The sequence below is a fragment of the Camelus dromedarius genome, chromosome 11, assembly GCF_036321535.1.
Source record: "Camelus dromedarius isolate mCamDro1 chromosome 11, mCamDro1.pat, whole genome shotgun sequence".
Taxonomy (NCBI): Eukaryota; Metazoa; Chordata; class Mammalia; order Artiodactyla; family Camelidae; genus Camelus; species Camelus dromedarius.
In genome coordinates, this window is record NC_087446.1 from 52,243,898 (window position 1) to 52,261,116 (window position 17,219).

Below are 17,219 nucleotides of genomic sequence, written 5' to 3' on the forward strand. Positions count from 1 at the left end.
CCTAGGCTCAGCCAGGGCCCCCTTCATCACTTCAGAAACCATGGAACCCCACAGTAGGGCCTGCGCCGGTCAGCAGGAGAGAGGCCCAGAGGCTGGCAGGTGGAAAGACAGAGGTGAGTCCTGAAGCTACCTTCCTTCCTGCTATCGCAGCTCAGGGCCAAGGGAACAGGAGCCAGGAGACTGGGGGGCCTCCTGGAGGGACATGTGGTGGACACACAGAGGCCCTCTTCAGGCCAGACGTGGGGCAGAAGGGGTCTTTTCTGACGGACAACTGGCAGGTACTGCTCTGTTGGGTCTATGCCTAAGGGACAGCCCCAGTTCCTCTTCCAGAAGCTGGAAAGGGAGAACTGCCTGCAGGCAGGCGCTTCCGTGGGAGGGGGCAACTCTCGGCACAGAGAGACTCCCACCAACTGCCCTCACACCCTAGTGCCCGCGCTTTGGATGACAACATTTGGTAGGGAAATGCTGATCTACCTATTAAAATGCTGCCCATCTGCTGAAGTCCAGCCCAGGCCCATCTCCTCATGAAGCACACCCTGACCTCCCACAGCACCCATTCTGTGTCCACCCCCTCGACAGTCCATCACGGTCTCTGTGGGGTCACTGGTCAGCCAGGAGCATCTGCACCTAACACCTTGCTGGGCACACAGCAAGCTCTGTGAGGAACTGGGGAATCGAACACAGTGATGCTCTCCTGGGCCCTGAGAACACGGCATGAATATTTCTCAAGGTTCGTAAGCCCCAAGAACAGTAGTGTGGGAGGCAGCCTCCCCTCCCCAGGATGTGGTAGCCCCCAACCCGGGCTCTCTTAGGCCCTCCTCTTTCTTCTGCAGCATCTATTCCTCCAGAAGAGGTTTCTGAACTCAGCTTCTAGGTGCGCTCCCAGAGACCATGTCCAGCCTAGAGTCCCAAGCTTCTAGTCCCGGCCTGCTGGGACTGCTCCCTACCTCCCTTGGACCCCGCCTGCGGGCTGGTCAGCAGCATTCAGGCATGGGAGCAGAACTAGGTTCTCTGCACCCTGCTCCCCTGGTAACCACCAGTTCTGGACACCATGCACCCTCCAGAGGGGCTAAAACCTAATGGCCCTGAACTCTGTAGTGCTTATTACAGGGCCCCAAAGGGATGTTCTGTGATGATGATCTATGATATAAACTCTGTTCAGAAAAGCTGTGTGTGTGTGTGTGTGTGTGTGTGTGTGTGTGTGTGTGTGTGTGTATTGCTGACAGGGGCAGCTTCCAAAAGCCATGCCTGGGAAAATGTTCTGCTTCTCCTCCACCCACCTGGGCTCGTGCTGAGAGCCTTTGGGTTCATAAGAACCTAGAGCAACAGAGATAAGACCTGGGGAACAGCTCTCCTGTGTCCCAGAGAGAGGAAGCTACCTAAAGGCACCCAGTCAGTGGCTGAACTGAAGCCAGAAATTGACCATCCGGCATCCCAGACATTGGCATGAATTTGGTGACCTTTCTTCCCATAAGCCCCTCTCCGAGTGCTGTTACCACTCATTTGGGGTCAGACTGAAATAAAATCAGGAGTGAATGGATCCTGGGGACAGAGAACACGGCATAGGGCTGGACCATTTTCCACACAGCTTGCGGCCGGGGTAGAGAGCTCTCCTTTCTGGAATCCTGGCTACCCCCTATTTCTACCTTCTTTGGAAGCAACTGCAGTCAGGCTGAAGAGGCAGTTTACCTGGTGCTGATGTCCCATGGCCTACCAGGTTACCTTCCCTAGCCAGACACCTGATCTTGCCCAGAAAGCCTGCCCCCAGCGGATTCACCCCAGCCCGCAGCAACCTCCAGGGCAGACACAATCGCCACTTTTCTGTCCCCTAAGGACCTGTACAAGCTGCCTGCCTCCATCACCCCACTCCGCCCTTGTTGCCCCAGGCCCTCACCTGCCCAGCAGATGTGACTGGAAACCCGAGCCTGGCCTGACCACCTGCTCTCCGGGCGCTGTGGGCCCTGCGTCGGAGGGTAGGGATTTCCTAGGAGCACCGCCACCAAGCCCCCTCCCAACGCCTCCAACATCTTTGTGGAGGCTGTGTCCCCCTCCCTGGTCTCCTGAGTAGCTGGTAAAAGAGAAGCAGGCAGACGAAAGCAGGCCGGGGTGCGGCCAAGCCCCGGGTCCAGGGCTGACTCCCTCCACGCCCCCGTCCACTCGGGTCTGCTTCCCTTGATGCATGTGGGACAAAGCTGGATTCTGAGTAGGGGCGGGCAGAGAAGACGAAAGCTGGGGGTGAAAGGGCTTCAGGAAGGTCCAAGAACAAACAAGCACAAGAGAGAACAGTGTGGTTGCGTGGCCTCTCTGACACAGAGTGAGGACTGAGCAGTGGAAAGTGCTTCTCAAAGACGTTCGGGTCACAGCACCCGAATTCACTCACTAGGAGCTGATGGGGCTTTAGAGAGACTGTGTGGGCCAACACTGTCACTTCGCAGGGAGGGAAACAGAGAGGGCAAGGGGCTAGGTCACGGTCACCCAGCAGGTCGCTACGGCCAGGCCAGGCCAGGCCAGACCAGTGCAGGGGAACCCCAAGGGCTCAGTCCCGAAAGCAGATACTCCATGCCTCCGTGTGAGGTTACTGGTCCAGGGCTTGAAGAGATGGAAACCTGGTTATCACTTTAGGGAGTTTAAGGTACAGCCTACAGTGTTTTTTTAAAGCTGAAAAGTCTATTACTTGCAGACACTAAAAAAATTCAAAGAGCCCCCAAAAGTATAAAACCAGAAGTTTCTCACTCTTCCAACTCCCTAGAACTTCCCTAGACTCAGTCCCTTTCAACAGTTTCTCGTGTCCCTCTTCCAGAAATTCTCTTGCTATTTGTTAATTCTGTTGCTCATTATGTTGGCACCAAGCTGTTTATTACTCAGATTTATCCGGAACCCAGTGGGCTGCAAGCTGGCTGGAAATCCCCGCCATGAGACATGATAGGAGTGAGGGTCCATGGCATAGAGGACATTGGCTTTGAGGTCAGATGGACCTGGATTCAAACTGTGACTCCCTCAGTGAGTGGCAGGGAGAGCCAGGGACACGCTGCAGCCTGATCAAGAATTGGCTGTGCCACCTGTAATAAGAGGATAAGAAGATCGACTTGGAAGAGGTCATCTGAGATTAGCAGCACTGTGTGTGAGGCACCTATCACCCATTATAGAGATCAGTCAACTGAGGCCCAGCAATATTAAATAACTTGTCTGAAGTCACATAACATGGAAGTGGCTGAGCTGGGACTTGAGCCAGGCAATTGGGCTCCAGAATCCATGCTTTCAAACAGTACTCTTCACTGCACCTCCCTAGCAATTCCACTCCCCACAGGCCAGTGGGTGGAGAGCAAAAGCAGGACCTGGCTGGGCAGAGGGGAAGACTGAAAAAATCACATAGTCCCCCAGAGGCCTGTGCTAGTGGTAAACTCCAACCCTCATGCGAGTTAGAAGGCAGAAGTTGCCTCTTCCGTCTCTGGGCCCCCAGGGCAGACAATCCCCCAAATCACTTGTAGATAGGGACTGTTGGCTTTGCAGTTTCCAAGCAATGATTTTGAAGTATATGTGGGAACAGGGGCTGGAGACTAACAGGATGAGGTCTTAGAGGAGCATCGGCTTCATCATCCAGGCTCTCAGGGGCCCTGCTATATCCTTTCTTCAGACGCTCCCGAGTCCCTCTGAGGCTCTCTCATTAGTGTCCCAAAGCAAGCGCCACTGGATGGGCAGAGGGGCCAGCTGCCCGCAGGGGCAGGGGCTCAGCTCCCAGGTGAGTGGCCCGGGATGCGGGCCGGCCCTGACAAAGGCCTCCGGTCAGTCCAAGGCAGGGGGCTGATGCTCTGCCCGCTCAGCAGCTGTGCACCGAGCAGGAGGCTGGATGTGAGGGCTGCAAGGCCGGCCCTCCCGCCTCCCGCCTCCCGCCTCCCGCCTCCCGCCTCCCGCCTCCCGCCTCCGCAGCAAGCATGCCCCTTTCCCCGCGCCTGGGGCCCTGGGGCAGCTATTTTTAGCTCTTGACACCTGGGTATTTTGCAGCCGCAGGATGTCCGGTTTGGAGTCTCTTTCTGGGAATCCCACACGCGGCTGTTGTAAACAGCCCCACGCAGCGGTGGCCCAAGCTGGGAGCCGGCACCCCCCTTTCGACTGTTTGAGATGAATCAAACAGGAAGCAGACGTAACCATGGCAGTGGCAACTTGAGGTCCCTGGGGGTGGGAAAGCATCGTCCCTGGCTCCTTTCCCCTGGCCCCAGGTCCATCTACTCCATGGCGTCTCCTCCCAGCCTCTCCTCCCAGATGGAGACCCACTGGACCCTGAAGCAGGGGCAGCTGGGCCATTCTGAGTTGTGAGCGGCTGTCGGTTCCTGGGACTGGTGCTTTCTGGAGAGCCTCACTGCAAAGGAAAACAAGTCTGGCCAGCTCCCAGGGCCTCTCAGACCACCCCTCAGCCTTCCCTGGCTGCCCTGTGTGAAGGCAGGAAGGCGAGGGCACATACATTTGTTCAGGGTGGCTGGCTGGCCCACTTAAAGCATCCCTGAGGAGGCAGACCCAGCCCCGGGTCCAGGCTGCTCTAGGGTTTCTCAGGTCCTGAGAGGTATCACAAACCTAAGTTCTCCCTTACCCTCACTCCCCTGCTCCAGGAGCACCAATCCCTGAGATAGGAAGTTCACCATGATGTCCAACCACCGTCTTTCCTACCATAGGCAAAACAGCCTGAGCAGTCAAGATGGGGGCCCCATCGGTAATGTGGTGAGAAGAGCTGCGTTTCTATCAGTTTCTGCCTTTGTCTCTCCCCCTCCCCCACCCCCTGGTGCCCCACTTAGACCAGCTGCTCCCTCTTAGCCGCCAGCCCCAGCCCGTCTTTCTCAAGGGCCAGCACTTGCCCCAACAGGAAGCACGGTCACCGCCCTGGGGCTGTCTCTCAGAGCCACTCCTTTCTCCCCTCTGAGCTCTCACGTTCATTCCCTCGCCCTCCTTGTCGCTCCCTCAGCTTCTGGGCCTGCCTTGGCCAGACTCTGCCTCCCTGTGCGCTCCACTCCCCTGCCCACTGGTCCTGCCTCTCCCAGACGTGCCGCCCACTCAGCCCCCTCCAGAGACTGCCAGGGAAAAGCTTAAGTCATAATATCAGTGACGGTAATGTTCCTATGATAATCATTAATCAGTAATATTAGTAATGACCAACCACCATGTACTGAATGCTTACTGGGTACTGCGCTATCTCATTTGGTCCCCACAACAACCCTATATGGTCCATACTGTTACTATCCTCACTTTACAAAGGGGGAAACTGAGGCTCAGAGAGGTAAAGACACTTGCAGAGGTCACACAGATGGTAAGTGGGGCTTCTGGGACTCCGGAACCTAAGCTCATAATCACTACGCTGATGTGTTCTAGTCCCACCCACCTCTCCTCAGGGGGTGAGGCGAGGTCCCCGAGGGGCCACAGGACACAGTGTGGTCCCAGCATCTGAAGGCCTGGGCGTGACTCCCAGCACCGGCATGTTCCCAGTGTGCCGGTACTCCATCCAGAAAACATCAACAACAAAAATAAAAACAGGATAATCTCTGCCTGTGTCCCTCACTTGCTTCTTGTGTCCAGAAGGCACTCCCCGACCCCATCTTCACTTCCTTCTTCATCTTACATTTTCCCTGCTTTTTAAATGTACATGTTACCATTTTATCATTTCCTGTAAGCGGCTCCCAGCAGCGTATAACTAAACAAGCAACCCCCCGCCCAGGGCTGCGCCGTGTGAAAGCACTCTGGAAGCTGTCAGGCCTTGTCTAAAATGCAGGTTGCATAACCAAAGCAAGACATCCACCGTGTGGCTACTTGGGAGTGAATCCCCCGGGGAAGGGGGGGGGGCTCTCGGGCAAGCGTGCGCACTCTCTCTCTCTCTCTCTCCCTCTCTCTCTCCTGCCCAGGTCTCACACACTCGGGCAGGCTGTGGGCAGGAATGGAGGCCCCACAGGTGCAGGATGGAGCACCCGCCTTCCAGCAGGCTCCCAGAGACGAAGAACACAACCATGGGCCATGGGCACCCTTGGACCTGGGGCAGGGGAAGGCAGAGGCCACAGCGGAGACCCCAGCCTGGGGCATCACGGGTATGAGTCCGTGAATAGCAACAAGCTATGAATGCTGGCACTCACGGGGAATGCCGCATTAATATTCATGACAGTGAACAGCGCATCCCCATCCCAGTTGTACCCTGGTATCCCTCTCACTTTGCCTGTTATTTTTGCAAGATGGCAGAGCCCTGTCGGGTAGATACTCCAGGTGACATGAGCCCCTTTTGCGGCCAGGGCTGCCCTTGAGACTTGCTAGGCTGGGGTTTTTCCAGACCACGGATCCAGCCAGGGTGCATACACAGCTTTCAGGGAACTCAAAAGCCAGATGTATGGTCCTGGGTACTGATTTGGACAAACCAGCTGTGAAGGACAGTTTCTAGCCAACTGAGAATTCGATGAGATGAAAATTTACTGTAGTGGAGGGTGGGAGATCAATGAAAAAATGCCATGCACGGTGTGGTCTCATTTTGGTAGAATAGTATGACATACGAAGGCATTATCAGGAAATGGGGAGGTACACACTGAGGTACTGAGGCAGTGAGCTCCGCTTGCTGGGACTGGGATACCTCTTATTCTTTCATATTTTGCTCGTCTTCTTATCAACGATGCACGCAAACTGCCTCTGCAATAATAGAACAGAATCTATATGTATGTGCACATATACAATATAAAGATGGCCCAGCCAATGGGCAGCAGCCAGGATGTGACCTCTGGTTCCCGTGAGAACTAGGACCCAGGGCCTTCACTGATTCCCTGTATTATATTCTTGGACCCCATATCCTCTGGGGTTCTGCGTTATCTACATCCCTGCATCCTTGGCCTCTTCCGAATCACGCAGAGGGCCCAGCTCGGGGCTGGGCACAAAGTCAGGACTGACTTAATGAATGCCTGTAGGCTGAATAATGATCATTTCCTGAAAGAAATGCCTCCTGCCTCTTCCAGGGCCGCTGTGCTGGGAATACTCACTGCTGACATCATTGACCTTCTCACCCCTCCTCTGCCTCATGCTCCTCTTAAAAGCTGCCAGGGAGGGGCTAAAATAAAGGTCACCCCAGCAGATGCTGGCAAGGTACTTCACAACAGGGCCATCAGGGGCGGTCCCATCCCAGACACCCCCCCCCCCCCATGCCAGCTGGCTGTGAGGCCCTCAGGTCCCCGCATCTTGCCTCACTGGGAGAGGGCGGGGGTGGGAGAGTGAAAGAGAGAAGGGGTCCACCCTGTGACTTCTGGCTACAGACTCCTGCTGTTCCAGGCCCTTATGGGTGGAGGAATCTGGAACAGTGAATTTGGCCTGGTTTTCCCTGTGAACTGGGGCTGAGCCCAGTTTCTGTTCTTCATGTCTTTGACATTCCCTATCCCTGACCTTCAAAAATATGAACAATAACATTAACAATAGTGATAATATTCTGTGTGCACCAGCTTCATACGAGGCATGGTGCTAACCTTACTTACTTTAATCTCTATAGTGACTCCAGGAGCTCGAAACTATTATTCTTTTCATATTGCAGAGACAGGGAAACTGAGTCACAGAGAGCCCTGTGCCCAAGGTTGTACTTGGTTGTTTGCCAGGGAAATAGGGAGGCTGTCAAGGTCATCCTATTCCTCCCTCTGTGTCCTCACTGAAGGCCCTTCTGCCCAGCTTTGCAGCAGGCACAGCAGAGTCAAAGGTGATCATTCACCTCTGCAGGGCGCACTAGAACCCACCAGGTGTTCACACATGCATGAGAAAACCCCCACTTGAACGACTAGGAAACAGGGTCTCAGGGCCCTTGGCAGACTTGCATGAGGTTCCCCCAGCCATTCGACTGGGATTCAAACCCAGGTCTTCTGGTCTCAGAATGGTGCGTTTCTTCCCCTCTATGGCACAATCCCCTTGGCCCAGCTCTCAGGACGGCTCTGCAGGCCTGGAAGGGAGATGCACCCCCTCCAGAACCACAGCGATGAAGCCTGCGCCCAGCTCCTCACCCGGTGGGGGTGGGGGTGCTGTGCCAGCACCTCATCAGCGGCTCTGCCGTGACTCACTCCTGGGACCCAGGGGAAACACAGCCCTGAGCTGCGGGCAAACACGGCCTGCCGCCTGCCCCGCCTCCAGCTCCCCGCCTCCACATTTGCTAACCGAAACCGGGCTGCTGCTATTTTTAACCCTCCAGCTCCCCCTTGCCTGGGGCTCCCCCCTTCACCCCACCCCCACCCCCTGCCCCAACCGGGTGCCACCCGCCTGTCATTCTGAGAGCCGTTCCACAACCTGAGCACCCAGGAGGGCGCAGCGGATGCCCGTGCAGGTTTGTGGGGCAAGCAAAACAAGACGGTTACAGCCCCGGTTGCCGAATTCCCCCACCCCGACTCTTTCCGAACCTGTGGCTCCCAGCCTGCCCTGCTGCTCCCTGTCATCCTAGGGGCGGGGGAGGGAAGAATGGGACTTCAAGTGCTGGGGGTGACTGCAGGAGACAGGCTAGTCTCCTTGGGATGGGAGGGAGCTGAGCCGGACTCCAGAAGGGGAATGGGATCCCCGCCCTTCCCTCCAGGGCACCAGGCTCCCGGAAGGCCCAGGGTCTCTGACCACCAGGGTTTCCAATCCCTGCCGGAGGTGGCGACATGGGAAAAAAAGGAAGTGGCTGGTGACAGGGTGGGGATGGTGAGTGTAGCCCAGTGCCCTCCTCATGAGTAGTCCCCTCCCCATCCTGGGCAGAAGGCCCAGGAGACACAGGAGTCCAGGGATACACAGGAGTCCAGGGGGCGAGTGCACAGAGCAGCCTAAAGAAGGCCAGGGGCGGGGGGTGGAATGACAGCCAGGCAAGGGGTGGAGGAGTGAGGGGCTCGGCCTCTTCTCTTACATGAGGGATCCTGATACTTAGCTCTCTGACGAAAGGGCCCTACCTTCCTGCAGCCCACAGCTCTGGGTCCCGAGGGAAGACCTACCAGAAGTTGGAGGTGAGAGGGTCTGAAGGCTGCTTGCTGATGTTAAAGTTAACCTCCGGAGAAGGGGGTGAAGGGGTGACACTGCAGGGGGATGGGGGGGCACCACCTTCTAGCTATTGTTTGCTGCCCCAGCCCCACCCCCCAGGCTCCCCTTCACGGGCCCAGAGGCTCACCCAGCTTGAGGAGCAGATTCCAAGGGCCCAGGAGAGGCTCTGGAGCGCCCAGCCAAAGGTCTCCTGCTCTCCCTCTCCCTTGCCTGGCTCCCTGCTCAGCCACCCTCTGCCCTCACTTTGCCCTGTCCTCTCTGGTCCCTGCCCCAGACCTTCTTTCTGGTGTGTCCTCTCTTCCAGGGCCCAGGTCCTCTCTAAGCCTTGATCCCCTCTCTCAGTGAGTCCTGAGCCAGGTAAAGAAATCCCAGTGGCCACAGAGGCAGCCAGGCTAGACCAAGAGGGGAGGGACTTGGCATGAGAGTTCCAGGGTGGGGAGATGGCGAGGAAGGGAATGAGGTGGGAGGAAGGTGAGGCGGGAGGGTCAGGAATGGGGTGGCACTTGAGAGAGGTTGCCGCCTTCCCAACACTCACGTCCAGGGCGCTGGACTCAGCCCCATGAAGGCAAAGAGGCTGCTCCTCCAAGCAGTGAAGCAGCCTGGAGTTCAGCCTTGCGCAGCTCCCCCACCTCCTCTCCCCTTCTGCCAGCTTCTGGGGACTACCTGAGGAGCCGAGACCCTGCTGCCTTCCATGCGGGCAAAAGGCTGGCAGCCGGGCTCCAATCCTGGGCCAGCACTCAGCCCAGGTCCCCCACCTGGATCCAGGCAGATGCCAAGCATGGCTCAGAAGCTCTGAGGGCTCACTTCTCGTCTGGCGAGGCAGGAGCAGGCATCGATGTCACTTCTCGGGCAGGCCTCCCCTGGCTGCCTGATCTAAGGAAGTCCCACCTTGTTATTCTCTATTGCTGCACCCGGTTCATTTCCTTCTTAGGGCACATCACAATGTGTAACTAGATATATATACTCATTTCTTTACTTGCTTACTTGTTACTGTCTGTCTCCTTCACTAGAGTGGAAGTTCCCTGTAGCCAGACGCTCTGCCTATGTGTTCACGGGCCTGGCCCAGAGCAAGGCTCAGTAAGCATCCAGTCAGTGGATAAATAGCTGAGTGCCTGGTTCAGTAAAGGGGGCCTTCTGCTTCCCAACATCACCTTTAGGGTTGACCAACAAGAGTTCCAGGATGTCCCCAGGGAGGAAGAAGCAGGATGTAAAGGAAGAGCCAGGTCAGGAACCCCAGGGAAAAGGTCAAGGCCCAGTAAGCGTCCACACCAGCCCCACCTGGTCCACAACATCACACTGAGCGTGGACACGTACACACAAGCACACACAGGGGAATGCATGGGTAAGTCTCGGACTGGTCTTGAAAGGCTTGAATTTTGTCCTGGTTCTTTCCCTTAATATCCCTGTGTTCTTGGACAAACCATGTAACTTCTATGGGTCTCAGTGTCCTCAGAAGAAAAACTAAAGAGGTTGGCCCAGATTATTGGTCCTCAGACATGGCTTTGCACCAAATTACCTGAAGCACGTGTCAAAATACAGACTCCCAGGCCCCACCCTTGCAGATTCTGAGTCTGTCTGGAATGGGGCCGAGGATCTTTATTTTTAACACACTTTCAGGTGACTCTACAGCAAATGGTACAGGAACTGGCATTTGAGGAGGGATGAGGGTGCTTTCTAGCAAATACCTGGACTTCTGTTGAAAAAGCCACTTCTGCACAGGCATACATCTCCCCAGAACGTGTCCATATACCCCACACAGAGCCATTAACTGCAAAGGTGCACAACTCGACAGGCGACACAGGTCTGGACCACACATGTGCATACACCACAGACACCCAACAAAGAGCCATCACATGGGTTACAAACTGCGGGACTACCACCTCTACGTACACAGCCCAGGGGCACACACACAGGCCCCCCACCACACACCCAGTGAGCACACACACCCATCACATGTTGACCCACACTAAACAGACACTATCTTGAATTTATTTTGCCTCTGGGAACTGGTCCAGGACCAAAGGAGCTATGCTCTGCTGATGAAAACATCCCTCCTGCCTCGGCCACCGCCCCCCTTGCCCCAGGCAACATGCTGTCCACCTCCTTCTTGTAGAGGGAGGGCTGCTGGAGGAGGACAGTGGAGAGATGAGATGAGGGGAGGAACAGAGCCCTCCCCAAAGCCCAGCAGGCCCTCTCTTCCCCTCCCCGAACCCAGGAGATGCAAAAGGGCCTCCACCCAGTGCCACCCCCTCCCCAGTGCTTGCTCAGCTGGCTGGCCTAGACTCCCAAGCACTGGTTCCAGGGAGCCAAAATGGTAAGGGAGGTGGCCAGATTTAGGGACTCCTCCTAATACTCAGGCCTCTAAGGAAAGGGCTGTCTGGGGGCACTTTCCTGCAGCCCGAAGGCCTGGGTTCCCCGGGGAAGGTTGCCACAGAAACAGGGGGAAATATCACAGGGAAACACAATACCCGGCAGGGTCACCTGCTGACCAGGCTTCCTGCTGCATTGCCCACCACCACCCCCACCTCCCCATCTCACTGCCCTCTCGGCCTCCTTCTCTGGCCTTAGCCTGGGCCTCCTCACCCATGCTCTCCTTCCTGCCTCCCCTGGGTTAGGGGAAGCAGCCTTATGCAGAAACCCTGCCCCTTTTGGTTCCAAACAACAACATCAGGGATGGCCCAGAGCTGAGCCCCCCACTCCTAATCCTACCAGCGCCCCCACCACAGGAAATCAAAGCTTCCTGCCCCAGAGGAAGTGCCCCATCTAGTGAACAAATCCAACACACAAAAGCAGTCCTGGAGCTGTGGGGAGGACACAGGCCCTCCCTGCCGGCTCCCACGCCTCAACTCTGGCCCTGCTTCCAGCAATACCCCACATCCCACCACAGGTCCCAGCCTCGAATCTGACTGAGGACAGGTCAGGGCCAAGGTGGGATGGGGGTGTGGGCAGGATCTGAGTCAGGCGAGGGGAGGAGGAGGCCAGGAGAATGGGCAGTGGTCTGGTCCAGGCCCCGCTCAGAATGCCATTCCCTGGCTGGGTGACCCTGGGCCTTACATTAGCTCATCTTCTCTCAGGCCCCTGACAACTCTGAAAGTATCACTTCTTTATGAAAGGCCAGGAGAAAGAAGACAAAAAGATGGTGGGGTCCCGCAGGCTTCTGCCTTCTGGGCCCCTGGGCAAGCACCTGCAGCTATGGGAGGGTCCCGCTCCCCACCCCATCACACAGGAGTTTCTCACTTCCAAGGGTTTTATATCCGGATTGAGGAGGGGATGGAGGAAGAGAAAGTTCCAGCTACCATTTTCAGACAAGGATAAATGCTGGAGTCCATTATCCCTGAAGGAAGTCAGGGGGGTAATAACTGCTACACTGGACAGCGATCCATCTCCTTACGGTCAGCCTCTCCTCTGTGGTCATTTTGTTCATAGGGAAACTGAGCTTCAGGGTCAAAGCAAAGTGACCCACTTAGATGCTTGGAACAGTCGGTGCCAAGACCTGATGCAGCCTTCCCAGCCTCAGGATCACAGCTTGAGACTTGGTGGACACCCCTGGGCTCAAGCTCAGGAACAGAGACCTCAGGAGAACACTGCCCTGGGGCCATTCCAGATGGAACACCAAGAGAAGTAACTCTGAGCCTGCTTTTGAGCCTGGCCATGCTGGGGATGAAAAACATCAGGGGACTAAAGGCAGGGAAGGGGTCTCAGACCTGGTTCCAGCCCAGGTTCCCAGGGTACAACAGAGTGAGACTGCTTTGTGCCTTAGTTTCCCCCAGAAATGACTGCAGAGAAGAGGAAGATTACTTATTGATTCAGGTGGGCAGAGGGAACAGAGAGCGGAGAACAGGAAGAATGATATGTTGAGCAATGAGGAGCTAAGAGATGTCTTGCAGAAGCCGTTGAAGTAGCTTCCAAGAGGATTGGTGTGAGCAGTGTGTGTGGCAGCCTAAGCCTTGGAAGACCTGGCCTATGGGGTCCTGTTGGGGAGAAATGGGCCACCAAGGTGGTGCATTAGGGGGTAGGGAACAGAGTCACATTCTCCTTTCTTTCAGCCCAATGTCTAGGCAGGGGTCTTGAGGAAGGTCCCCATGGGTCCAGGTGCAAGTCCAGAAACAGACTGATGAGTCCAGATGTTGAGTCCCCAGCAGGGCCACTGAAACTGGCAGGCAGAGCTGGGCCTCAAGCAGATGTTGAATGGGGATGTGGGGAGGGATGGGCAGCAGGAAGACAGTGTCCAGATGCAGGGGGAGGCCTCTGGGGTATGCAGGACAGCCATCAGGGACAAGGGAATGGCCTGGACTTGGTGGGAGGAGCACTGAAGGCTGGGGAGGTCAGAATGGGCAGCCTGGACAGCCAGAGGGAAGGAAATGGGGGTGAGGGTAGCTGGGTGGCCTGCAAGCCCCAGAGGGCTGTCTCCCAATCCACAGGCCTAGAAACTCTGGGCCCAGTTACAGCCCAGCTGAGCTGCCAGATTTGCCCCCTGCTTGCACTTCCCAGCACCAAGAGACCCCAGGCCTGGGGGGCGCTCATCCTGTCCCCTACCACTCACTACACAGCCCGCGGTCCCTGTCTTCCCGCGCCCCGCCAGCACCTCCGCAGCTCACTCGGGCACAGGTGTCTCTTCACCCTGATGGGTGAGCAAGGGTGGGGGGCGGTGCTCAGAGAAAGCTCGCTGTCAGAGACCCTCCCTCCCAGGGATCACTTTCCTCAGCGCAGGAGTCGGAGGACGGTTCGGCCGGGATCCGCGGGATGGGGGCGCTGATGTCCAGCGCCAAGAGCCCGGCCCCAACTCAGTGGGTCCTGCCCTTTGCCCTCGCGCTTCCAAATCTTCCGCCCCGGAGCACCGCCCCCTCCCGGGGCCACGGCGGCCGTCCCTCCCTCCCGGGTCCCCCGGTTCGTCCTCCCCACGAATGGGGGTGATGCGACCCCGGGCCCGAGCACTGGCGGCCCGGGGCCTCCAACTCCCTCCCTCGGGCCTGTCGCTGCCCCAGGGCGAGCGGATGTGGGCGCCCCGCGGGAGGCCCGAGCCCTCCGGCCCCGGAACCAGCCCCGGCCCGGAGCCTGCCAGAGCCCCGCGGAGCCGGGTGGAGCGGGCACGGTCGGGGGGACGCACGCCGGGCCGGGCCCGCGGGGCCGCCCGGAGCTCGAGCCGGAGCTGGAGCCGGAGCCCGAGCCCGGGCGGGCGGCGCTGGTTGCCGCGCGCAGGGCGGGGCGGGAGCCCAGTACTCACCAGCGCCGGGGCTGTGCATCCAGGGGCCGGGGCCCTCAGAGCGGGGGGCTCATGGCGGGGCGGGGGGCTGGGGCGCCGGCCTCACATCCCCCCGGTCGCCGGAGGCTGCGGAGCGACTGTGAGACGGCGAGAGGAAGGGAGGGGGCCGGGAGGGGGAGGGCCCTGGCAGCCCGGCCGGCCGGGTAGGATGACAATGGAAGGAAATGCTTTATCTGAGTCTGAGAGCGGGCCAAGGGGGAGGGGAGGGAGGAGGCAGGCGCTCGCGGCCCTGGGACACACCACCCCGCAGACACGGCGCGGCGCCCGGGCGGGCGGCGGACACCCAGCGCGGCTGGATCGCGGGGAGGCAGCGCCGAATTCTGAACGCGGGACGCGGCCCCGACCCGCGCGCGGCCGCCGCGCTGCCGCCCAGTCCCGGCCGCCGCGCGGCGCCGCGACCCGCGCACAATTCCCGGAAACCCAGATACCTGAGCGCACGCACCCTCGCAGACACCACGTACGCGAGCACACATCCATGTTTACCACGGGCAGAGTCGTTTACACAGACACGCTTCAGGGAAGGGCCCCCGCGCTCACAAGCACACACGTACGGTCCCCTGGCAAGCAGTTGCACGGTGGGACAGCGGGACACGCGTGGAGTCCCCGGTCCCGGCGAGGAATCCCAGACGGAAACCCCTGCCCCCAGCCCAGAGCGCGACTTGCCTGAGGAAAGTTCCAGGATCTGATTTGAATCACTGCCCAGCCCTCCCCCTCTGCCACTCCCCCCCCCCCACGCCTGCTGAGGGGGAATCGAAGGGTCCAGCCTGTTCCTATTAAAAGAAAAAGGGGTGGGGGTGGTGCGGATTTTGAAAGTTTTCTTTTTTTAAAGAAATTTCTCAAGGGATTTCCTTCCCTCCTCTCCTCTTCCTCTCTTCCTCTCAATCCTCTCCCCCTACCACCCCCCCTACTTTCCCCCTCCCGGTCCCTATGAGTCAAACTTCAGCAATGTGCCCAGTGTCTCCCAGTGCATTACAGCGGATCACAGAAATGTTCCAGTCTGTGAGTCGGAATGCAGCCGCCTCCAGCCCTCCCTCAGCTAATAAACTCAGCTCCGGGCTGGCTTTGCGCAGCGGCCCTCCCTGCCCGCCTCCCTTTAAGCGGACGGGAAGGTCAGAGTCAGGGGTCGGGGCTGAGGACCTCGCCATTGTGCTTCCGGGCCTGGCCTATCAGCCCTGTCGCCTCAGGCAATCTGCTGGGTCAGAGACACAGCGGCTCCCGGGAAGGGGAGAGGTCTGCACCCGGAAACACTAGGCTTTCCTGTAGTGTGAGGCTCACCACCCAAAGGCAGAGCACAGTTTTCCTCTGACCCGATCTTATCCTCCTCAATCCTGGGAACCCCAGAGTCCCAGCATTCTGCAGAAGAAGACATTGAGGCTGCGCCAGAGGCAGAGCCATGTCAGATCTGAAGTAAGCATCCACAGTGGCCTGGAAGGGCTTGGCCATGCGGAGGTCCAGCTCCTGACCGTAGACTCCTTGTTCTTGCAAGCACAGCTCTGGCCTCACCACCTGTTGCTACTGCTTCCTACTTGGGGCCTTTTCCTTGTCCCAGCACTTACTCAGCAGGCAGAGCCAACCCCTCTGGACTTGTTAATTTATCCTCACAAACTCCTTTCCTGGCAATCAAGCCCTCCTCCAACAAGGCACCAGGCTACACACATCTCTCTTCTCCCCTCTGCCTCGTGCCTTTCTGCCTCCTGGTACTTAGTGCTCACTGATGTTAGTTGCTGTTATTATTTTTTTTTTTTTTTTCAGCCAAACTGGGCTGCTGGCTGCTCCTCGCCATGTCTTCATGCTCTCTCCCTTGGCTCATCATGTTCCCTCCAAAAATGAATGTCCTCTCAGCCCCTTCCTCCTCCTGTTGAAATCTTTCCAATCCTGAAGGTCTATGCCACCTTCTCCAGGAGACTTCCCCTGATTCCTATAGCCAGAGAGATTCTTTCCTTCTTTCCAAGGACCCCAGTCCAGCACATTGTCAGTCTTCCTCTGGACTTTGACCTTCATCCACTTGTCTACTTGTCTCAACTCTCTCTTCCTTCCCAAGAATATTCAAGAGTGGACACTCTCTGAGCCCAGCTACTTGTCTTCGTTACGAGTGCATTTCTCTGAGTGTCTGGCTAAGTTCCTTGCATAAAATTCAAGCTCCCTATGGGTTATTTGTTGAATTGCAACAGATGTTCATGGCCTTCAAGGACCATCCCTCAGATGGACACCCCCACATACCCTTTTTCCCTAGGACTCCTCATACTGACTCTGAAAAACACAAAGACACATGCTCTCCCCCCTCAGGTGTGTTTTCCCAGCCCTCCCTTGCCAATCAGACCACCCTCCTTCCAAATCCCTCTCCGTGCCCTAAGCCTCCAGAAAACTTGCTTGGTTGCTTCAAACTCCCAGCCTCTCCCCTGCTGTCTTTCTCCTTGAGCCCCAGGACATCCCCTCCTGATACCCATCCCCCAGGACTCCCGGAGTTATTTCTGGACTGAAATCAGGCCCTTGTTTGCTCATTTCTACCATGTGCATCATTCATGGATTTGTTTGTGAGCTTTCTTTTTTCTTTTTGACCTAATCACTGAGTTCTAAGAGATTGAGCCAAAGGGTATCTCCCCCTACCTTTGCCTGTCCCCACAGCACCCAGCACGTGGCTTTCTACCCACACCAGGACACACGGCCCACCCCAGCCCCCACCCCCGAGGTCTAGGCAGAGAGAAAGAGCAGCCCTCTGCAGGTGAGCCCTGCATCAGGGAAGCTGGACTGGGCCTTTCCCTCTCTTTCCTGCTTTATTTCCCATCAGCCCACCCCCACCCCATGGTTGAGTCTTAAGCCAGTTTCTAAGTCACACGTCCCTTGCTGGGATATGTTAGAGAGCCTCCAGGAACCCTAAGAGACATGAGGCAGAAAAGTGCAGGCTGCCTCTCTGTCCTCCACCCTGTTTACCATGGGAAGTTTTGTTTTGTTTTGTTTTGTT

The 17,219-nt window shown here is 57.3% G+C and overlaps 1 protein-coding gene across 7 annotated transcripts in view; it reads right to left on the reverse strand.

Moving 5' to 3' along the window:
* Positions 1-14,825, reverse strand: part of HDAC7 (histone deacetylase 7) — a 34,839-nt gene extending 20,014 nt beyond the window's left edge. Inside the window, exons 1-2 of one of the 7 annotated variants that reach the window (XM_064490913.1) lie at positions 14,700-14,749; positions 6,596-6,651 (exon numbers count right to left, since the gene is read on the reverse strand). In XM_064490913.1, coding sequence (XP_064346983.1) covers positions 6,596-6,651; positions 14,700-14,734 — 91 coding nt within the window. In that variant the 5' untranslated portion in view covers positions 14,735-14,749. Of the gene's footprint in view, positions 1-6,595; positions 6,652-9,657; positions 9,706-9,749; positions 9,914-14,218; positions 14,421-14,699; positions 14,750-14,808 lie in introns of those variants that run through there. The other 6 variants (XM_064490917.1, XM_064490916.1, XM_031462692.2 and 3 more) reach the window with 6 other exon arrangements.
* Positions 14,826-17,219: the final 2,394 nt, after the last annotated feature.